Raw genomic sequence first — 17,665 nt, forward strand, 5'->3', positions numbered from 1 at the left:
CGGACAACCAAGCACCACTCACCTCACAATTCAAATATAGGCATTGTATGTTTGGATCTTGGTACAGACCCTTAACCAAGCTCTAAGGGAAATATTTATAAAGCCTTTTTAGGATGATTTATAATCCAACTGCCAAAGCCAAAATGCTGGAACTTATTTCACCAGGGAAACAGCCTCAAAGCCACAGAAATACATTCTGTTTACTATATGAAGCACATTAAGAGATGCATCCATTTTTCTGTTAGCCAAAGTTCAAATGATCACTTTGACAAGATGAACATTAAAATTAAAGAATATTCTGATGGCCTTTCCTTCCTCTATACATATCTTAGTTACAATTCATGCATTCATGAGTTTTGGTAAATTTAACTCTGAGTCATAAATAGTATTTATATTGTATTATAGACCAAATTTTTGCAATCTGCTGTCTCATGCTCATAACCTTCCCCCCCCCAACTTTTAAAGCCTGTTTAACTCCTCTGCAAACCTAGACAAAAGCAGCTCAGGCTGGCAAAATGTAGGCACATAAACCTCAAATTATCTCCCAATGTTTTTAACATAAAATAAAAAGCAATGGTGCCAAGCTTTCCTGCTCACTCTTTCCAAGGGATAATTTGTCTAATCTTGCACACTTCTTCATCATGGGCCAAACTCTCACTTACAAACAGGCAGAGATTCAAGGCTATATTCTGGAGCACAGCTGGCCCAACAGCATAGAGAAGAAAAGATGTTCACTGACAATGAAGCCAAAACAAGACACTGGGATCAGGAGTAGCTGCAGCTCCAAATGCTACCAGAACCAGTCCTCTTCTGCTGGACATGGACCCTTCACAGGCCAGGCCAGTCTTCAACATCCATGGGCCATAACAAAGCAGGTCTAAACAAAGCAGATGGGCGTCACCTTAAGGTAGTGGGGACCATGAACTGCAGTGGCCACACTTGTACACTTCCCCTTCCCCCAGTGTTGTATGGGATTGCACATGGATGGGCACACAGGATGCTATAGAGCTCTGCTGATAAATCCAGCAGAGCTCATCTGCTGGTGTCGTGGGACCAACGGATGAAACGTTTCACATTGTACAAAGGAGTAGTAACAGACAGCTAGAAAAGTTCACATATAAAATACTGTACAGATGGTCACATGGATTAGGAACAAGGCTAGGAATGGCTTTAACTAGGCTACCATTGCATTAGCAACATGTACAAAAAAATTAAATCATGTGCCTACATTTCTCACTGTGCATTCCCAAAAGTGTGTCCAAGAATGACAAGCTAAGTAAAATGTGGCCCTTCCTCATACTGCCAGTAAAATTAGGAACTGGAAAAGTTTAATAGTAGTATTCCCTGTTTTCATTTCATATGGAATATCAATTGCCCAGCTGAAGTTTGATAACTTAATCTTTATGTTAAAAAATTAAACTTTTCTTGATACTAGGAAACAACATTTCCCTTGTAAACCCAACACTGCAGAATTACAGAAGCAGGCAAGAGATCAACAACCAGCAGGGAGAGCAACAGCACAAAGCACATTGTGTTTTAATTTATAGGAATAAGCGGCCTCTCCTCTCTTTTCTTCCAGATATTTGTTTTGCTATCTCTTTTCATGAGAGGTGGTCTATCCCTTTTTTTAGCAGAAGGGATACCGGATTCATGACTTCCTGGCAGAGATTTTTTCCTTTGACCTTCCTCATTATGTTGTTCTAGGACTGGCCCGTTCCCTCCTTCCATAATGTGCCTCACAGCCTGGTCCTCTGGAGTGCAAACAGTGGTCCCACTTTCACTGCTACTGAGATCCAGGTCTTCCAAGTAAAGAATCTTAGAATGTGGCATACTTTTAATGAAAGTTTTCTCTCTCTCCAGTTTCCTGTTAGGATGATGCTCGTTCATGTCCACACCAGAGTCCAGACTGGTATCATTACTCTCAGTTTTTTTGCCCTTTTTCAGATCTATGAAAGAATGCCTCACTTGAGCAATTGGCTTTCCATCCAAGGACACAAACCATGCTCGAGGATGTGGAGATGGTTTTCCTTTAGAGAGCTCCAGCAGTGTTTGCTCTGAAATCCCTTGAAGTTCAGATGAAAATGGAGTCATTACAACAGCTTCATTCAGTGTCCCAGGAACAGAGACAGATTCCAGCAAGCTGTTGGTGTACCTGCCCCAGCTGGCTGCTTGGGAAGGCAAGCCCTCTTCACCACCCAGGGCACTATTCTCATCTCTGCAGGCAGAAGGCTGGGGATGAGAGTGCACTGGCATTTTGGGGAGTGTTTGCATGTAACTGTCCCGATTCACGGGCTCCATCATGGGGCCATATACCAGCTGCCCTTTCCTCGGCAAAGTTGCTGATTTAGCAGGATGCAGTTGTTCTGGGGAGTGGAAAAGGTCTGAGGTTTGAAGAATAGCAATAGGCTGATTGTAAATATGCATTAGATGTTCTGGGATATGGGACAGCCCATACATCTCCTCTTTCAGTGAAAGGTACCTGTTTTGGTCTGGAATGTCCCTAGGAGCCTGGGAAATAGTACTGTTACTGTGCTTTGGCTGCTGTAAAAGCCTCACTCCAGCACCAGGCTCCACTGAATGGGCTGAATTTGCCTGACCAGTCTGACAGGATGACTGATAAGAAGCATCCTCTGAGTAGATTTTAAAATTGTCCTGCGATTTTCCATCTTCTGTGTCCAGGGACAGTCTCCTTTGAGGGCTGTATGAAGAAATCTTCGGTGTATATAACTGTGATTTATCCTCCAGCTTTAAAGGCCCTTTGACAGCACTGATGTGATTTATGTGAGTTGTTGACGTTGTCTGGTCTTTTTTTATGACCTCCAGCTTGGTTGAGTTTTTTTCCTTCTTCTGTGTCCGATGACATTTATCCCTATGCAAAAGAGAAGCAAGGTGACTGCAGAGCATATTAGGAAGTACTGGACTGTTGACTACCAAAGCTGGAGGTTGGACTTAGGTTAAGAAGTTGTGTGCAATTTGACATCACAAACTTAACGTTAAGTTCTGTAACAACTGCAATTAAAAAAAAAATATTAGGCTATACATTACAGTTTAGCTATGAGAACAAGTCTCAACCTCAAAAGACTATTTTATCAACCTCAAATTCTATTCATAATGAGCTCACTGGAACTTCTTTTGCTTACCTGCAGTAACAAAGAAGAACAGCAAAAAATCCAATGATAATGACAACAGTTCCTCCCAGTATGGCCGTAAGGAACACGGTGTGATAGGCTGTTATGTCCTTGGAAACAGCACTAATAATGGATTCTAGATTATAAAAAAAAAAAACAAAACAGACAAGCATTAGTTCTTAAAACCAAATTACTCCACTTGATGTGCAGAGCTCATAAAGCGAACAGTACTTTTCCAGTGATTTTGTGTTCCAATGGCATTATGCTCATCCTTCCCTTTTCACCTTGCTAGGTGAAAATGACAGGTTCATCTTGAATGCTAAAGGCTTACTATGACATCTACTTCATTCCAGATAAATTATATTTGTACTAATTGTCCAAGCTAACTTAAAAAAGTGATCTACATTTTCTACTTAGCACTCTGCCAGAGAGTGCTGTGTTTTTACAATTAGCCACACTGTTTCTCTGACAGATCCCTTTGTATGAATTTACAAAACATGCAAGAAAATCGCTGTAAGGACTCAAACAAAAGTTATCCAAGTGGTGAAGTTGCATATCACTTCTCCTTTCTGCTGTTAAAGGAAGCAGTCAAACTGACAGCCTTATGGGGCATTCAGGAACTGCTTGGCCAGGGGTTGCCATACCTCTTGTTCCAGGCAGTGGAGCTGCTATCCAGTAGCCCAAGTGCTGAGCAGTGTATGTCCACACTAACTGGCCATCCACTTCCTTCACCACTCCTAGCCCACGGTTTACCCAAGCACCTGGGGGAAAAAAAGGACAAAACATTGCACACACCATGCAGGATTCTTCTATACCTCAAACCATCAGCAATTAGGCCATTATCAAAAATATACAAGGGGACAGGAAAAACTGAAACTTCTAACAGCCACTGTTTATTACACAGCTTTAGTTAAACAGGCAAACTTCCTCTCCTCACAATTTCATTTCAAACATCCATCTGTAGCCATTTACTTTGAAACAAAGCATCAGCATTACTCACCTGAAGTAAACTTAATATGATTCATTTTCTATTAATAGCTGTCTTTCACAGATATGCATATAAATAATTTGAGAAAACCTATTATAAGACCTTTAGCATGCATGAAGGCCAAGACTGAAAAATGAGGGAGCAGGTAACTGATGCATATGAACACAAGTTTAACATCAGCTAGCAGAACTTAGTGGGGAAAACATTTTAATCTTATTAAGCCACAATAGGATAAACAATGTTTGTTTTGAATGTTTCCTCCTCCCTGCCCTGAGGCCATAACAGTTCAGTTAGCCCAAGGAAGTGCTATTGTTAGGACACAGATTCCACACCATCTGTTTGGCAAGGCAAAGGAAAGGTATTATGGTATGCCAGCTCCTACAATTAATAAAGCATCCATTAGAAGAGAGAGAATTATACTTAACTCACTTAAATATGTTTCTTGTGAGCCATTTTTGAAATTCTAAGGACAGAAAACAGCCTGATGTAAGCAATGTTATATATTCAACCTGCATATGTTATATATTCAACCTGCAAATACTGAGAGGTAGAGAGAACCACCAGCTTTTTTAAAACACCAGTAATCAAGTATGAAAACAGTATAACTCATCTAAACTGGAGCATATATGATTTTCAATTTGATTTTCTTTCCTTCTTACAGCAAAGGAAAAGTAAATATCTCCCAGCCAGGAGGTAAAGATGAGGATGGACACCTGGAGAAAATAAAGCATTGGCTTTCTTCTGGTGCTTGGATGGCTGACAGAGGGGAAAGGCAGCAGCAAAAACCCAGAGCTCTGAAAGTGCTTTCTCAGCCACCTGAGAAATCTTGTCCAGAATCAGGAGTAATACCAGCAAACCTTGTATAAAAGGCAAAAATGACTTCTAGATCTCCAGAAGTTCTATCTTGACTGAGCAAATCCATAAGAAGCTATACCATGTTTGCTGTTCTTTTCAGCAAATTAAATCTCCCCCCAGTATACTACACAGAAAATACTTGGTATTAAGATAAAATATTAAAATGTGATTCATGAGTAAGCCCATTTTCTCTATGGTTTACTGCCATTCAAGCAGAAGGATATAATTCTCAATTTAATGTTGAATGCAAGCTTTCTGGTTTTTGTAATTCTATTAAAATCCACAAAGCACTTTTAGCACTAATGCAGCAAACTATTTCATAAGAAGGAAGCCACACTCAATACAGATGAACCAACTCTACATTTACAGCAGCTGAGTACAATTACCAAGGCTCATTTTCCAGGAAATCTCAGTACTACTCCACTTGGAGTAAGCCCCAGGAGCACTGCTCAGGCAACCTGTGAAAGCAGTTTCTATCTTTTTCCTGCTGCATATGGGTCAGCCCACACCCCAGCACACACAGACCTGCTCCCTTGCCACTATCACTGCTGACATGGGAGCTCTGATTACCATCATAACACATTATCCAAGGACTTCAGAGTTAAAAATTGTGTCAGTGTCTTGCTGGGGACATCCCACATGCAGCATCTTGGAAGCCAGAGCCTCATTACTGAGTGCAGCAGGAGCTCTGCACGCAGCTCAAATGGGGGCCTGCTGCTCCTTATGGATGCTCTGCAATGCCTGCTGCAGAGCTGAGGTGTTCAGCTGCCCTCACTCACCAGAACCTTGAATAAAACACACCTTACTATTACTCAGTTACCTTGGGAAAAAAGTCACTTTGAGTGTGTCAGATCAAAGGTAAAAAAAAAAAGGAACACACTTAAGAATAAACATCCAAAAAGTGAATACAGTTGCAAATTTTTATTGTTAGAGATGAAGAAATGGGAGAAAAAGCACAATTGAATTTATGCCCCAAAAGTTGCTGTCCTTTTTCACCATCCTTCTGCCCCTCTCCTCAGCAAGCAGCAGTGAACAGTACACCTCAGAGAGCACCCATTACAAACAGCTTGCCTTTATGGAATCTCTGTAAAGCACATCCCACTGGAGAGGAAGAACCAGCTGGTTTTATCCAGGTTTGCATCAGCAGGCCACGCTCCTGGCTCCTGTTTACTCCCAAGGCCAACAAACCTATGTAGGGATGCTGAGGACCCTCAACCCCCATATAAGCACCTCACTCTGGTTTGTATTCCAACCCCATCCTGTGCTGCTCCAGTTCTGTCAACTCCTTGTTTAACAACTGTGTTGATTTAGCTTTGTTTAGGGAGGTAGAAAAGCTCAGCACAGGATGAGCACAGGAGCTGGCTGTGGTAATGGCAATAAGAAAAGTGGCTGTGGCAATAAGAAATTTAAACCCTGGGAGGTATTTTACCACCTCAGACTAAAACCCTCTAAAATGCCATCTCTTTGCACAAATTACCCCTCTAAAGTCTTCTAGGTGTATAGACAGACTTTATCTTCTATGCCAAAACTTATCCTATTTACTTTTTCCCCACAAGACAGCCCAGCCAAATTTTATTAGCACATCCTTCATTCAAATCCATGTTCTTCAGGTTTTTTTCATTAGGGTGATCAGTTTCTTTCTTGAATGTGTAAACAACACTTTGTTAGAGCTGGTGCTCCTCTCCTGTACTTCCAAGCCCTGAACAAAAGCTTTTTGCCTTGATAAGAAGCAAGATGTGACCTCCCTCACTTGCATACTTCAAGCCTGTATATTCAATATAAATTCATATTTCAAGGGTGATGGTGACTGCGAGGTGCAATGCAGGACAATCAGGACACTAATGCACCCACACCTAATACAGGTCAGCTAAATGGGTTACTCATTACTCACTCCTGACTAAAATTAGATGTGAAGAGATGACAAAAGGTTTAGAATGACTAATCCCCAGCCTCCTCTTTGCATACTGGAAGAAGTATGTTGTTCCCTTGGATAACTCTTATTTCCCCTTCATTTCACTTTCTGAATTGTTTTTGTTAACTGAAGCAATATCTATTCCAGTTCTAGCATCAAAGGACTGTTAGAGCTACACTCTAGGAGACAAAGCATCCAAACCTTCAGTTCTGGTTTGCTTTCTATTAAAAAGGAATTCCCAAAATTACTAGGCTTGAAATTTAACATCACCCTTTAAAATATATGTTCTGTGAACACTCAGCCTCCCATGAAAATAAAAATCCAGTACATTAAATGCAGGCAAGAGGAATGCTAATGAATTTTACGAAAGCTTTTTGAACTAATGAAAGCAAGGAAATACCTTTGAACAATTCAAGCTAGTCCATTAAAAGAAATGACCACCTATTGACCATCACCTTACAGAGTAATGCCACCACTGTTCCACGACCCACAGTGCCATGTGCCAAACCTACAGGCATGTGCTAGAAGGCAAAATAACAACTAACCCACTTACCAATTTTCATATCAAATGTCCAGGCAGGTACAGCATCTCCTGATTTTACAGCAGTTGTGGGAAGAGGGATGGTAACCTGAATGGGACCCTTGATGTTCAGTTCTTTCCCAGCCAACAGAACATTTGCACATATGGCAGCAAGAGGAATTAATTCCATGCTTTTGAAACCTGAAAGCAAGAAATATCTTGTAATTCTTCTTTCACAGTTTATTTTAAAAGAAATAAATGAAGAATTAAGCTACTAAAGGCAAGTCCTCATCCACATCCAGCTACACAGTCAGCTGTTACCAACTTGGTCAAATAAAAATCCACATTCCTTCTGAACTTTTAACAATTTATGATTAAAAGAAAACAGAGTCATTTCTATACCAATGCTATAAGAGAAACACATTTGCAACATCTGGGTCCTGTACTGACCATAGACCTAACCATGAGGCAAAACTTGCTCTGGGGTGGGGGAGGAAGGGTTTCCCCTCTCAGATCATCAGATAACAAAGCCCCTAACTGATGTGAAATACAGATAATACAATAATTTTGGTATAATCACAATGTACATAACATTGAATTAAACTGAAAGCATATGGAACTTCTCCTGTAAGGATTAATTTCCGAATTTGGCAGCCAGAATTAACTGGATAGTTAATCATGAGGCTTGTCAAAGCACTCAGAGGAAATGCTGCATTTACAAGGCAGCCTGAAAGTTTCGTTCCTTTGTTTTCCTTTCACCAGTTTGCAAATGCTCCAGAATGCCCAGTTTGACAGGATGGTGAGAGAAGCTGAAACAGAATTACTAAGTAGCAGAATAATGTTAAATCTATGCAGGCTGTTAGAAGCTGGTTGTGAGAGAACTCCTGGCACATCAGATATCAATTAGCTTCCACCTGCCCTAAAAGGAAGCCTATTCCTTCAGGGGTATATGAATAATTTAAAACACATGCCAGACAGATTGAAGGGAACACTCAAAGAGGATAAACACTGCTTATTCTCCTTTGCTTCCTTCCTTCTGCCTTCCATTTAAAGAGGTGAAACACAGATAAGAAAGATTTTAAAATATCTTTGTCAAAATATCTGTATATATGCTGCCTTTAATGGAATGAAAATTAAAAAATAGGGTATGATGACTTTAAATAAGCCATACATTGCCCTCTTCCTGCACCACAATGAATTTAAGAGCCTCATGGCTTCAGATCCACTGGGAACAGAAAGAAAAGAACAAAAGAAAGATGGAACTGCACACAGTACAACCTAACAGAGATTACTGTACCTATGCAGATTAACTAACTATCTGATAGAATGACAAATACTAACAAAATCCAACGGTCTAAGAGCAGAGTTACAACCCATAAAACCACTTAGTGCTTCTCCAGTGAAACAGAGGCATAGAAAACATTATTCCAGCTGTGCTCTGTACCCACAGGGACCACTTCTTGCCCAGCCTGGGAGCCAAGAGGGGCTTCCATGCAATCTTTGTGCTGGGTGCAACCCCTAGAACCAACCACTCCAGTGAAAATGCAGGAACTCCACAGCTGAAGTTGATTGCTGCTGTTTCACTGATTTCTTTAGCTTCACCTACTGTACAGTCTGGCCATAATTGCATTTTTTAAGTGTTGACTAAACCAGTTCCACAGTCTCATGAAATCCTGAGCATAATAATCCTGAGCATAAACATATATACATACATATAGATGTAAAAAGCAGATTTTGAAGTTGTATTTCAGTGTGGCAAGAGATGTTCTCACGCTGCATGGACCAAAATAGAGTAACACTGATTACTCACCTGATGTGTTTATAGCTCACTCCTGTGCAACAAAGCTTTCTGATCTAATACAATGGAAGCAGGTTCAGGCCCTCTTAAATGAAGCATATGGTTTTCTGAAACACTGTGCACTCATAGGCGTTATAATATTTCTTTATACGAATTCCTAACCATCATATTCACTTACCTGACTTATTTAGAATAATTCCTGTTGTATAGAGAAAGCTGTCCACTTTCAAAAATTGCTCTGGCACTGTCAGATAGGCTGTAACATTTGCAATGTGATTTGTTGGAAGCTTCATTAAAGATTTTGGAAACTGAACACTCGGTTGAGATTTGGCATCTGTAAAAAATTAATATTTTGTCTTAGCCACAGTAAAACAGACAAACAGTGTTTTTATTACCCTTCAGAAATCCACTTAGCATAACAACCTGTCTTCACCCACTTTCTCCATGATTTCTGTATTTCCAGTCTAGCACTTGTCACAGCCTCTCATACAGCTACATAATTAACAGAAAATCTGGCTTTAGGCAGACAGGTATTATATAAAATGATGCTTAATTTCTTTTCCATGTGGGTGCAGATGGCTATCACAAAGTGTTTAGTTACAGTCTGCATGCACAGAACTTACCAGACAGTTTTCCAGTAATTAAGACAGTATCTTCAAACAGCCATATATTAGCTTGACTTTGTGGGAATAATGAGAGCGTCACGGATGAGTAGACTGTGGAAAATGATAATATCTGTTATTACACTGTACAACCAAAAAAAATCCTCCAAGGCCTCCAAATCTAAAGATCTATTGAACAGAGCAGTTAATAAACCAGAGAGCATACGAAGACTAAATAAATTACTCCTGTTATCCAGAGCAGGTATTTTAGTGTTTAGGCAGAAAGACCTCTGTTGAATGTTTGCTACTGTTTTACACCTTCTATGGATAAACAAGGGACTAGAAAGTCATTAGAAATTGACTTAAAAGTCTCTTTTTTAAGAAAAATAATCCTGTGCCTTTTTTAGGATCATGCAGTAGTTAAACAAGAAAACCTGTGAGGAAACTCTGCTGAAGCAGAGCTGTAACAGGTTATATCTGCTTAGAGGGCAAAAAGCTTTGGCATTCCAAGAGTTACTCAGGATTTTTTTTTTTTTTACTCAGGTCAACAGGATTTTTGTCAGGACACATTAACAGCTCTTTGCTAACTCTAGGCAAAAAAAAAAATAACTCTAAGAATTCAGTGTGCGTCACAACATATCCCACTTAGATTTTCGAAGGGCTATTTTCTGCTTTAGAGTAATCAGAATTTTGACAAGTTTAACAGACCGTTCACCCTTAGATCTGCATTGACAGGCACCATCTCCCTTGACTGACTTCTCTGAGTTGTGTTCAGCTGACAGCAACCACCCAGACAGCTTAGGAGAGAAATTTAATTACTGCCAGAGAGAGTTTAATAATAGTGCTGTAAGACGCTTACGTACTTGGCATCCTCGCAGTCTTCCAAGGCAAAGGTGTCAGCAGGTAGCCATCCTTGTATGAGACAATAGTTAAACTCAATCCCAGTTTGTAGGGGACTTTTATCAACACTGCTCCATTGTTCCCAGTGAGAGTTGAATTTGTCAGGGTGTAGTTGACAAACACCTCGACCACCGCTTGCCGCAGGTACTGATGGCTGATGATGTCATTTACTTGAACTTTTAGGGTAAAAACAGATCCTGTTGACAAAAGGAAAAATAGGAGGTCATGATGATACATCACAGCTAAGGACCATGGTTTTGTCAAGAAGTCCTGGAACTCAGGTCTTCGCTGTTCATGCACTGCACAGTGGATCCCTGTCTCTGGCCAAAGGCAGGGGCAACCATGCAATTTATACCCCAGAGAAGGGGGAAACAAAAAAACTTTAGATGAGGCACAAAGATGTCAAAAAGTTTATCAAACTCAGCAAATACAATAACTAACCAGTTAAAAAAAAAAAAACAAAAACAAAACCGCCAACATTTGAAACCAAATTACAAAGCAGTCTTCCCTTTTTTGTTATGGCTTGAAGAATGCATCCGTGACAAGGTGGGATTTACTGAGCTCTGCAATATCACACTGATAATACAGATGGTCTTCTGATCCAAGCCTTGGCTTGGGACACACATTTCAGAGTGCACCTTGAGTTTGTAAAGGCAGAGAACCTGATGTCTACAGACAGTGGGACGACACATTTCTATTTACATGTATAACATTATTAAAAATGCATCCAGACATTATTTTAAGCTCCCATCTCCCACCAGACTTTTACTGGCTACTTTTTGCCTTCCTACATTGCAACTTCTAAACAGTATTTCTCTACTCTAATTAGAGGATCTGATAGTTCATACCATACCCAGTGTCTTGCAGAGATCATAATTGCAGTGACTAAAAAGTATGCTGAAAATAATCAATCCACTTGAACAACAGACTCGAGGTGCTCTGAATCACAATTTCTCTCTCACCCTGATGACAAATAAACTGTTAAGGAGTCTTCTCACAGTGTGTGAAAAGGGACAGAATTCCACATTATTTCCAGAATAATCTGATTTTAGAAATTAAAATACCTAAAATAGTACTAATAAAAATAGTTTCAATAACAGATTTTCCAGTATTTTGGTTACAGATCTACCACTACTCAATATCACTCCATTACTTGGTGTCCTAACACTTTCAAATCCATTCATCATGAATATGTATTTCTATTTAGGTCAAATGTCAACTTAAGTTATTTGACATGTATCTACCCAAAATCATACTTCAATTTCACTGTGTTATCCCCACTATAACTGAGATTGACATTGCACCAAGAGATTACTGCCACTGACCTTGATTGAAATGAATAGGTCTTGAAGAGCTGAGTGCAATTCATAAAAAAAAAAACAAACCAGTATGTGCTGGAGATGCCCTGAAATAAGTATTTATTTAAATCTATTGTATGCTTGGAGCATATTGTATATTCATGCAAAAAATGATTTGCACATAGCAAAAGCTACACTGGCCTCATTTATGCTTACTACATACACAGCAAAAACTTACCAGCTGTGCCAGATTGATTTTCTGCAATGTTATACAAAAAAATCTACATCTCCTTTAGCAAACTGATAGATATTTTCAGAAAAATTGAAAAAAAAAAAAAACAAAACAGTGGCATCCAAATGTATTTGACAGAATTAATCAAAAAATGCACAATAATCTTGGAACAATGTAATCTGCTTTTTTTTCTTTTCCTTATGTAAAGAATATTTTGAGAATAAAGCTGCTTTAAATTGATGTGCTAGAGGGGTTTTAAATCATGTGATAATTGGGGAAAAAAATTATGTCGTGTCAGCAAATTACAGGCTCCAAACAGCTCCTCCAGGCATTGATCCAGTTACACAGATACCAGCATCATTCCAGTGGCTGCCAAAACTTGAAAAACAGGTCATTTGCCCCTGGCCAATGACTAGTTAAAAGGCTACAGAGGAGAGGAAACAGGCTGTGTACAATATTATTATCCAGTAACCATTTGGAAGTCAGGAGTCTATCATGAAATGGTATTTAAAAGTGAGAAATACCGTGGTACAAAATTCAAGCTCATGGCAGTAAGAAGGAACACCAGAAATGCCTGTTATAAAGTGGTATTTTAACAGCTGGAGTCAAGTTAGGAGAAAAAGAGCCTGGTTTTAACAGCTGAAATCAGTCATAAAAAGTTAAAATCTAAAATGTACTCAGAAAGACGCATTCTTTCAATCATTTCATACTTTTAATGAGTAGTTTCCATTTCCTGCTGACAAAAAGCCTAACATGAAAACACAGGAGAGAGGGCAAATGCCACAGCCCCCCTGCAGATGTTGGTAAATTCAGAGGCTGTTCTGTGTGCAAAACCATTTCTTCCTCATCTCCTTCAGCTACAGCCAGATTAAACCCCAATTTCTTAGAACCTTGAGGTTCCAATAAAAAATAAAAAAAAACAAAACTAGAAAGCTGCGCTGTTTTCACTCTCTCATGGTGAGCTGAAGAACATCATTGCCCATTTTTAGCCACGCTGAACTTTGATTAGCTCCTTGTCCCAAGGGTGTAGAAATTGCCCCAGCATTTCCCCAGAGTGATGCTCTGCCTGGAGGGGCACTGAGGAGATGCAGACATCAGGCTGGGAATGCAGATTGAAATCCCAGGGATTGAGATCCTGGGGGTTGCTGAGACAAAGCTCTGCAGTGGCAGCTCTGGAGGAGTCCCCAGCTATGTGAGTGTCACACACAGGAGCGCTCACTTCATGCCCCTGCACATCCAGACACAGATTAGAGGTGACCCAAGCCCTGCTTTATCTTTTGTGCTAACACAAGAATCTCCCTGACAAGAGGGAGTTGTGTCCTGCCTGCACTTGGATTTGCTAATATCAACTCCGCCAACAAGTCACTTTAAACTCCCACACAATGCTTTTTTAAATAATTATTCTTTGTGCTCCTCAAGAGTAACAGCACAGGAGCCATGAGGACTCCTCAGTGTGCCTCTACCCAAATGCTTGTGAGATGACACCATGTGAAAAACAAAGCCAGAATCCAACTGTAACAATTTTCCACTCCCCAAGCCACGTTCACCACAGTTTTTCAGAGCAGTTGTTGCAGCCCAGAGAAAAGCAGGACATTCCCAGGGCTCAGAGCTCAGAGTCTGTATGCAGCTCTGGTCCTACAGCACCGACCATTTCTTTCCAACCTTCACATCCCCTGAGCAGCTCCCTCCTCACAAGCCTCACATCCATTTAATGTGCAAATTTATCACTAATTTAATGGCATTCAGTTATTAACCACGTCACAGGAACATCCAAGACACCTACTTTGCAAAGAAAATCCTGCTTTTCTTTTCATAAATACCTTCATTTACAAGCCTTTCAGGACAATTTCAAGTCTCAACTCTGATGGAAACTGCAGCAGGATATTTTATTCCCATATAAATATATAAAAGGAGACTCAACCCCTTTATGCATCCTTTCAGTATATATAAAACATACTGAAAAACCAGTTCACATAAAAATAATGAACACTTGGTTAGCTTTTTAACAAAACCAAAGCTGAAAACTTCAACAATGGATGAACTTTGTGCTTTTTTTCTGGTCACTGACACGTGCCAAACACAAGTGGGTCAGCTGTAGCTCAGTATTAAACAGATTTGACAGAACTCCTACAATTAGAAGAAAGAACTCAGTCCTTGCTAATTTGATTTGTGCTGCCTCAGAGGAAGGGATTCCTCTCTTGGCAGGTCCACTGGAAATGCCAGCTCCTACAGCATTAAAATGTTTGTGATAAACCTTCATACAAATGCAGCAGTTATTCAGACAGAGGGGAAAAAAAAGGCATTCTACCACATTTAGCTACTTCAGCAATGTCCTAGTCAGTGAAATTGATTTTACTGAATTTACACCTGATTCCTTTGAGAAGAAATATCTAATGCCTGGAATCTGGCTTCATATCACTGTGCTAACTCAGAAATCCTATCACAGAATTAAGCCAAAGAACTGCTTGGAATTGCAAGCTGGGTACAAATGTAACAGTGCAAAAAAAAAAAAAAAAATCTCAATTATGATCCATGTAATTTGTTCTTAATTCTGCAGACAGGCATGTCATCTGGTTCCCATTTCTGTGAGATTTAATTACCATGGTCAAGGCCAGAGCCCTCACAGGCACCAATATGTTCCACATAACTGAGGTAGGGTGGTGAAAACACACACATAGGGCACTGCCCAGGGAGAATTCCCACATATTAGTAGAGAAAAAACCCTTTTTTTCTCTACTAATCACCAAGTTCCTACAGCCAGAGAGGTTCTGTACCTGGAAGAAGGCAGATACTCTTCTCAAACTCACAGACAGCTACCCAGTTAACAATTATGGGATGAGCAGTACCTACAATCAAATTATTCCTTCCTTCAGAAGGGGCTCCTCTCAGCCTTGTCCAGAGGTGTTTAAACCCATGGCAGAAAATATGAGCTGATTTGAGCTCTGTGGCTCCCTCCTAACCAGGCATGGAAATCCCAGGCTGTGCCATTTCTTTGTTTTTAGCTGACTGAAAAACCCTTTTTCCATCCTTTACATTCACAGAACACCTGATTTTTTTGGCTTGGCACAATTAGGGATATGAAAGGTGCACTGATCAGCAAAGGAACAATGTGTAATAAAAATAAAGGGTTTTGCTGCACATCCAGTATTGCAGTGGGTATTGCCATGGGGGGTGGAAATCAATGAAACACAATCTAGACAGACAACACACATCTGGCTTCAGTAAAAAAAGCTCATGCCAAAGCCATCCTCCTGCCCAAAAACACCAATTGCTACTTCTTAAAATTCCCTTACAACTGCTAAAATTCCCTTAAAGCTACTAAAGATGGGGGGGAAAAAGATGGGGGAGATAAAAAAGATGGGAGAAAATAAAAGATGGGAAAGGGGAAAAAAGATGGGGGGGGAAATAAAGATATGGGGGGGGGAATAAAGATATGGGGGGGGAAATAAAGATATGGGGGGGGAAGGAAAAATAAACATGGGGGAAGTAGAAGCCCACTTCAGTTCATGAAAAATCCATGTACATGAGGGGCAGCTGTGGCAGCACCTGAGGGCTGGGGGTGAGTGAGTGCAGGGCCAAGCCCCCTCCCCAGAGGCACCATCCCCCTGTGGGTACCTCTGTTCTGGAGCCCCTGACACAGGACTGAGCTTGCTGCCTTGCACTGTGCATGGAAATGACAGAACAGGTGACCCCTCAAGTGCCATAACTATTTTATGGGTGCCTTGTGAGAGTTATTGTCAGGCTGGGGTGAGCTCCCTGCCTGGTTTTCAATTATGCTTCTCCCAGCTATCAAATAAGCTGCAAATCTAATTAATAACCACTACAGCCAAATGCAGGCTTCATTTGTTAGCTATCAGTGCTCTTTTATCCTGTCATACTCCATGCAGTGATTTACAGAGCCTAGTACAAATGGGCTTGTACATGTAGAAAGATCTTTCTAACTCTGCACAAATCATTCTATCTGCTCCAAATTGGTATCAGAAGATCTCATTTAGAAACTAATTATGTGATTCTTTAGAAGGTTGTTTTATGTGCTACTGCTCTGATTTAAAACAGAAGCAGAAAATAAATAGCAGAACATTATTTTTCCTCCCTAAAAGGGAACAGAAACACTGCTAAACAAAAAAAAAAAAAAAAAAACCACTGCAAGTGTTTTGGCCTGTGCAATTTTCAGTTTGTCTTTATTAATTAGTTGTAAGTACAGTCTGCATATTTCATTTTCAGCAACTTGTGACTGAACTGAGAAGCAAAGAAGCTCACACTGTTCACAAAAGGTCTGAGAAAATTCAGCAAATACCCAACCAGCTGTAAAAATCAGGAAAAGAAAACCTTAGATTCAGAGAGGAACAACACATGCTTAGGACAACAAATACAATCATTCCACCTGGCTGCAAAAAGAAAATACTTGGAAGTTGACAACTACTGACAGTCTCACTCTTGCACTTAGCAGGAGGCTCAGTTTGCACCACCTCTCTCCAGAATCACTCTGGGAGTTAAAACTTTCCAGCCAGGGACTCAACACTAACCCCAAAGTGCTGGGTGAAGAACAGGGGCACAAAAGGACAGGCACAGACTGCAGCAATTGCTAAAAATTGCCTTATTTAGGTTGATCTTCAGGCAAAGTGGCAGCATTATGGCTCTAATTTTAAAGCAAGTAGAGGCTGCACCTTGAAATGCCCTTTGGAGAAAAGAGATTGATGTTTTACTGCTTTTAAACAATACAGATCCCATAAAAGATATTTTTAAACAAACTGAAGCACAGAGTATTTGCTGCATTTGTATATGAACAGCCAATCCACATTATCTATACAGAACAGTTCTGTAGATCTGCACTCCCTTAAAATATTTCATTGCAAAATAACCTTTAGGATGCATATTTAAGAGAAGCTTTGGCAAACATCTTTGCAGTGACACAGAACACATTACCAATTTCCAAGGACAAAGCAGCAAAACAGGGTCTGGGAAAGTAGGACACCACAGTATTCCCACTGCCCTATTTCTGGTCAACCAATTTCCACAGAAGCCATCTACAAAATTTCAATTAGGAGGGAGCAAAAGGTAGATCCTGGGGGGAACAGGCAGTCCCTTTTACGCAGGGAAAGGCTGTTACAGGCATTTTTGCTGTAGTTTAACCCAATCTAGTCAGATCTAGCTGCTTCCACCAAGCTCCTGCTTCACAGTCAAGAAAAAGTGTAACAGATTAGAAATTTAAAAAGAAATTAGCACACTGTTGCCTAAGCTTTGTCACACATCAGGCTACTCAAGTGAGCTTTTGCTGGAAAAAAAAAAAAAACAAATAACAATTATATTCTAACTCAGAGAGTTTTTTGAAACAAATTCTATCATATTTGCTTCAAATAATGCTTTATTTTGGATATAAAGAAACACTTCCTTATTTCACCTTATTTCTCTGATGAGAATATCACAGCATA

At 40.1% G+C, this 17,665-nt stretch overlaps 1 protein-coding gene across 1 annotated transcript in view; it reads right to left on the reverse strand.

The window, feature by feature from the left end:
- Positions 1–1,536: 1,536 nt before the first annotated feature.
- FAM171B (family with sequence similarity 171 member B) overlaps positions 1,537–17,665 on the reverse strand; it is a gene marked incomplete at both ends in the record, with an annotated part of 29,233 nt that continues 13,104 nt past the window's right edge. Inside the window, 7 exons of the mRNA XM_084208887.1 lie at positions 1,537–2,869; positions 3,141–3,264; positions 3,773–3,889; positions 7,437–7,604; positions 9,380–9,535; positions 9,825–9,917; positions 10,667–10,900. Coding sequence (XP_084065013.1) covers positions 1,537–2,869; positions 3,141–3,264; positions 3,773–3,889; positions 7,437–7,604; positions 9,380–9,535; positions 9,825–9,917; positions 10,667–10,900 — 2,225 coding nt within the window. The remainder of the gene's footprint in view (positions 2,870–3,140; positions 3,265–3,772; positions 3,890–7,436; positions 7,605–9,379; positions 9,536–9,824; positions 9,918–10,666; positions 10,901–17,665) is intronic.

Source organism: Fringilla coelebs, assembly GCF_963513975.1.
Source record: "Fringilla coelebs genome assembly, chromosome: 7".
NCBI lineage: Eukaryota > Metazoa > Chordata > Aves > Passeriformes > Fringillidae > Fringilla > Fringilla coelebs.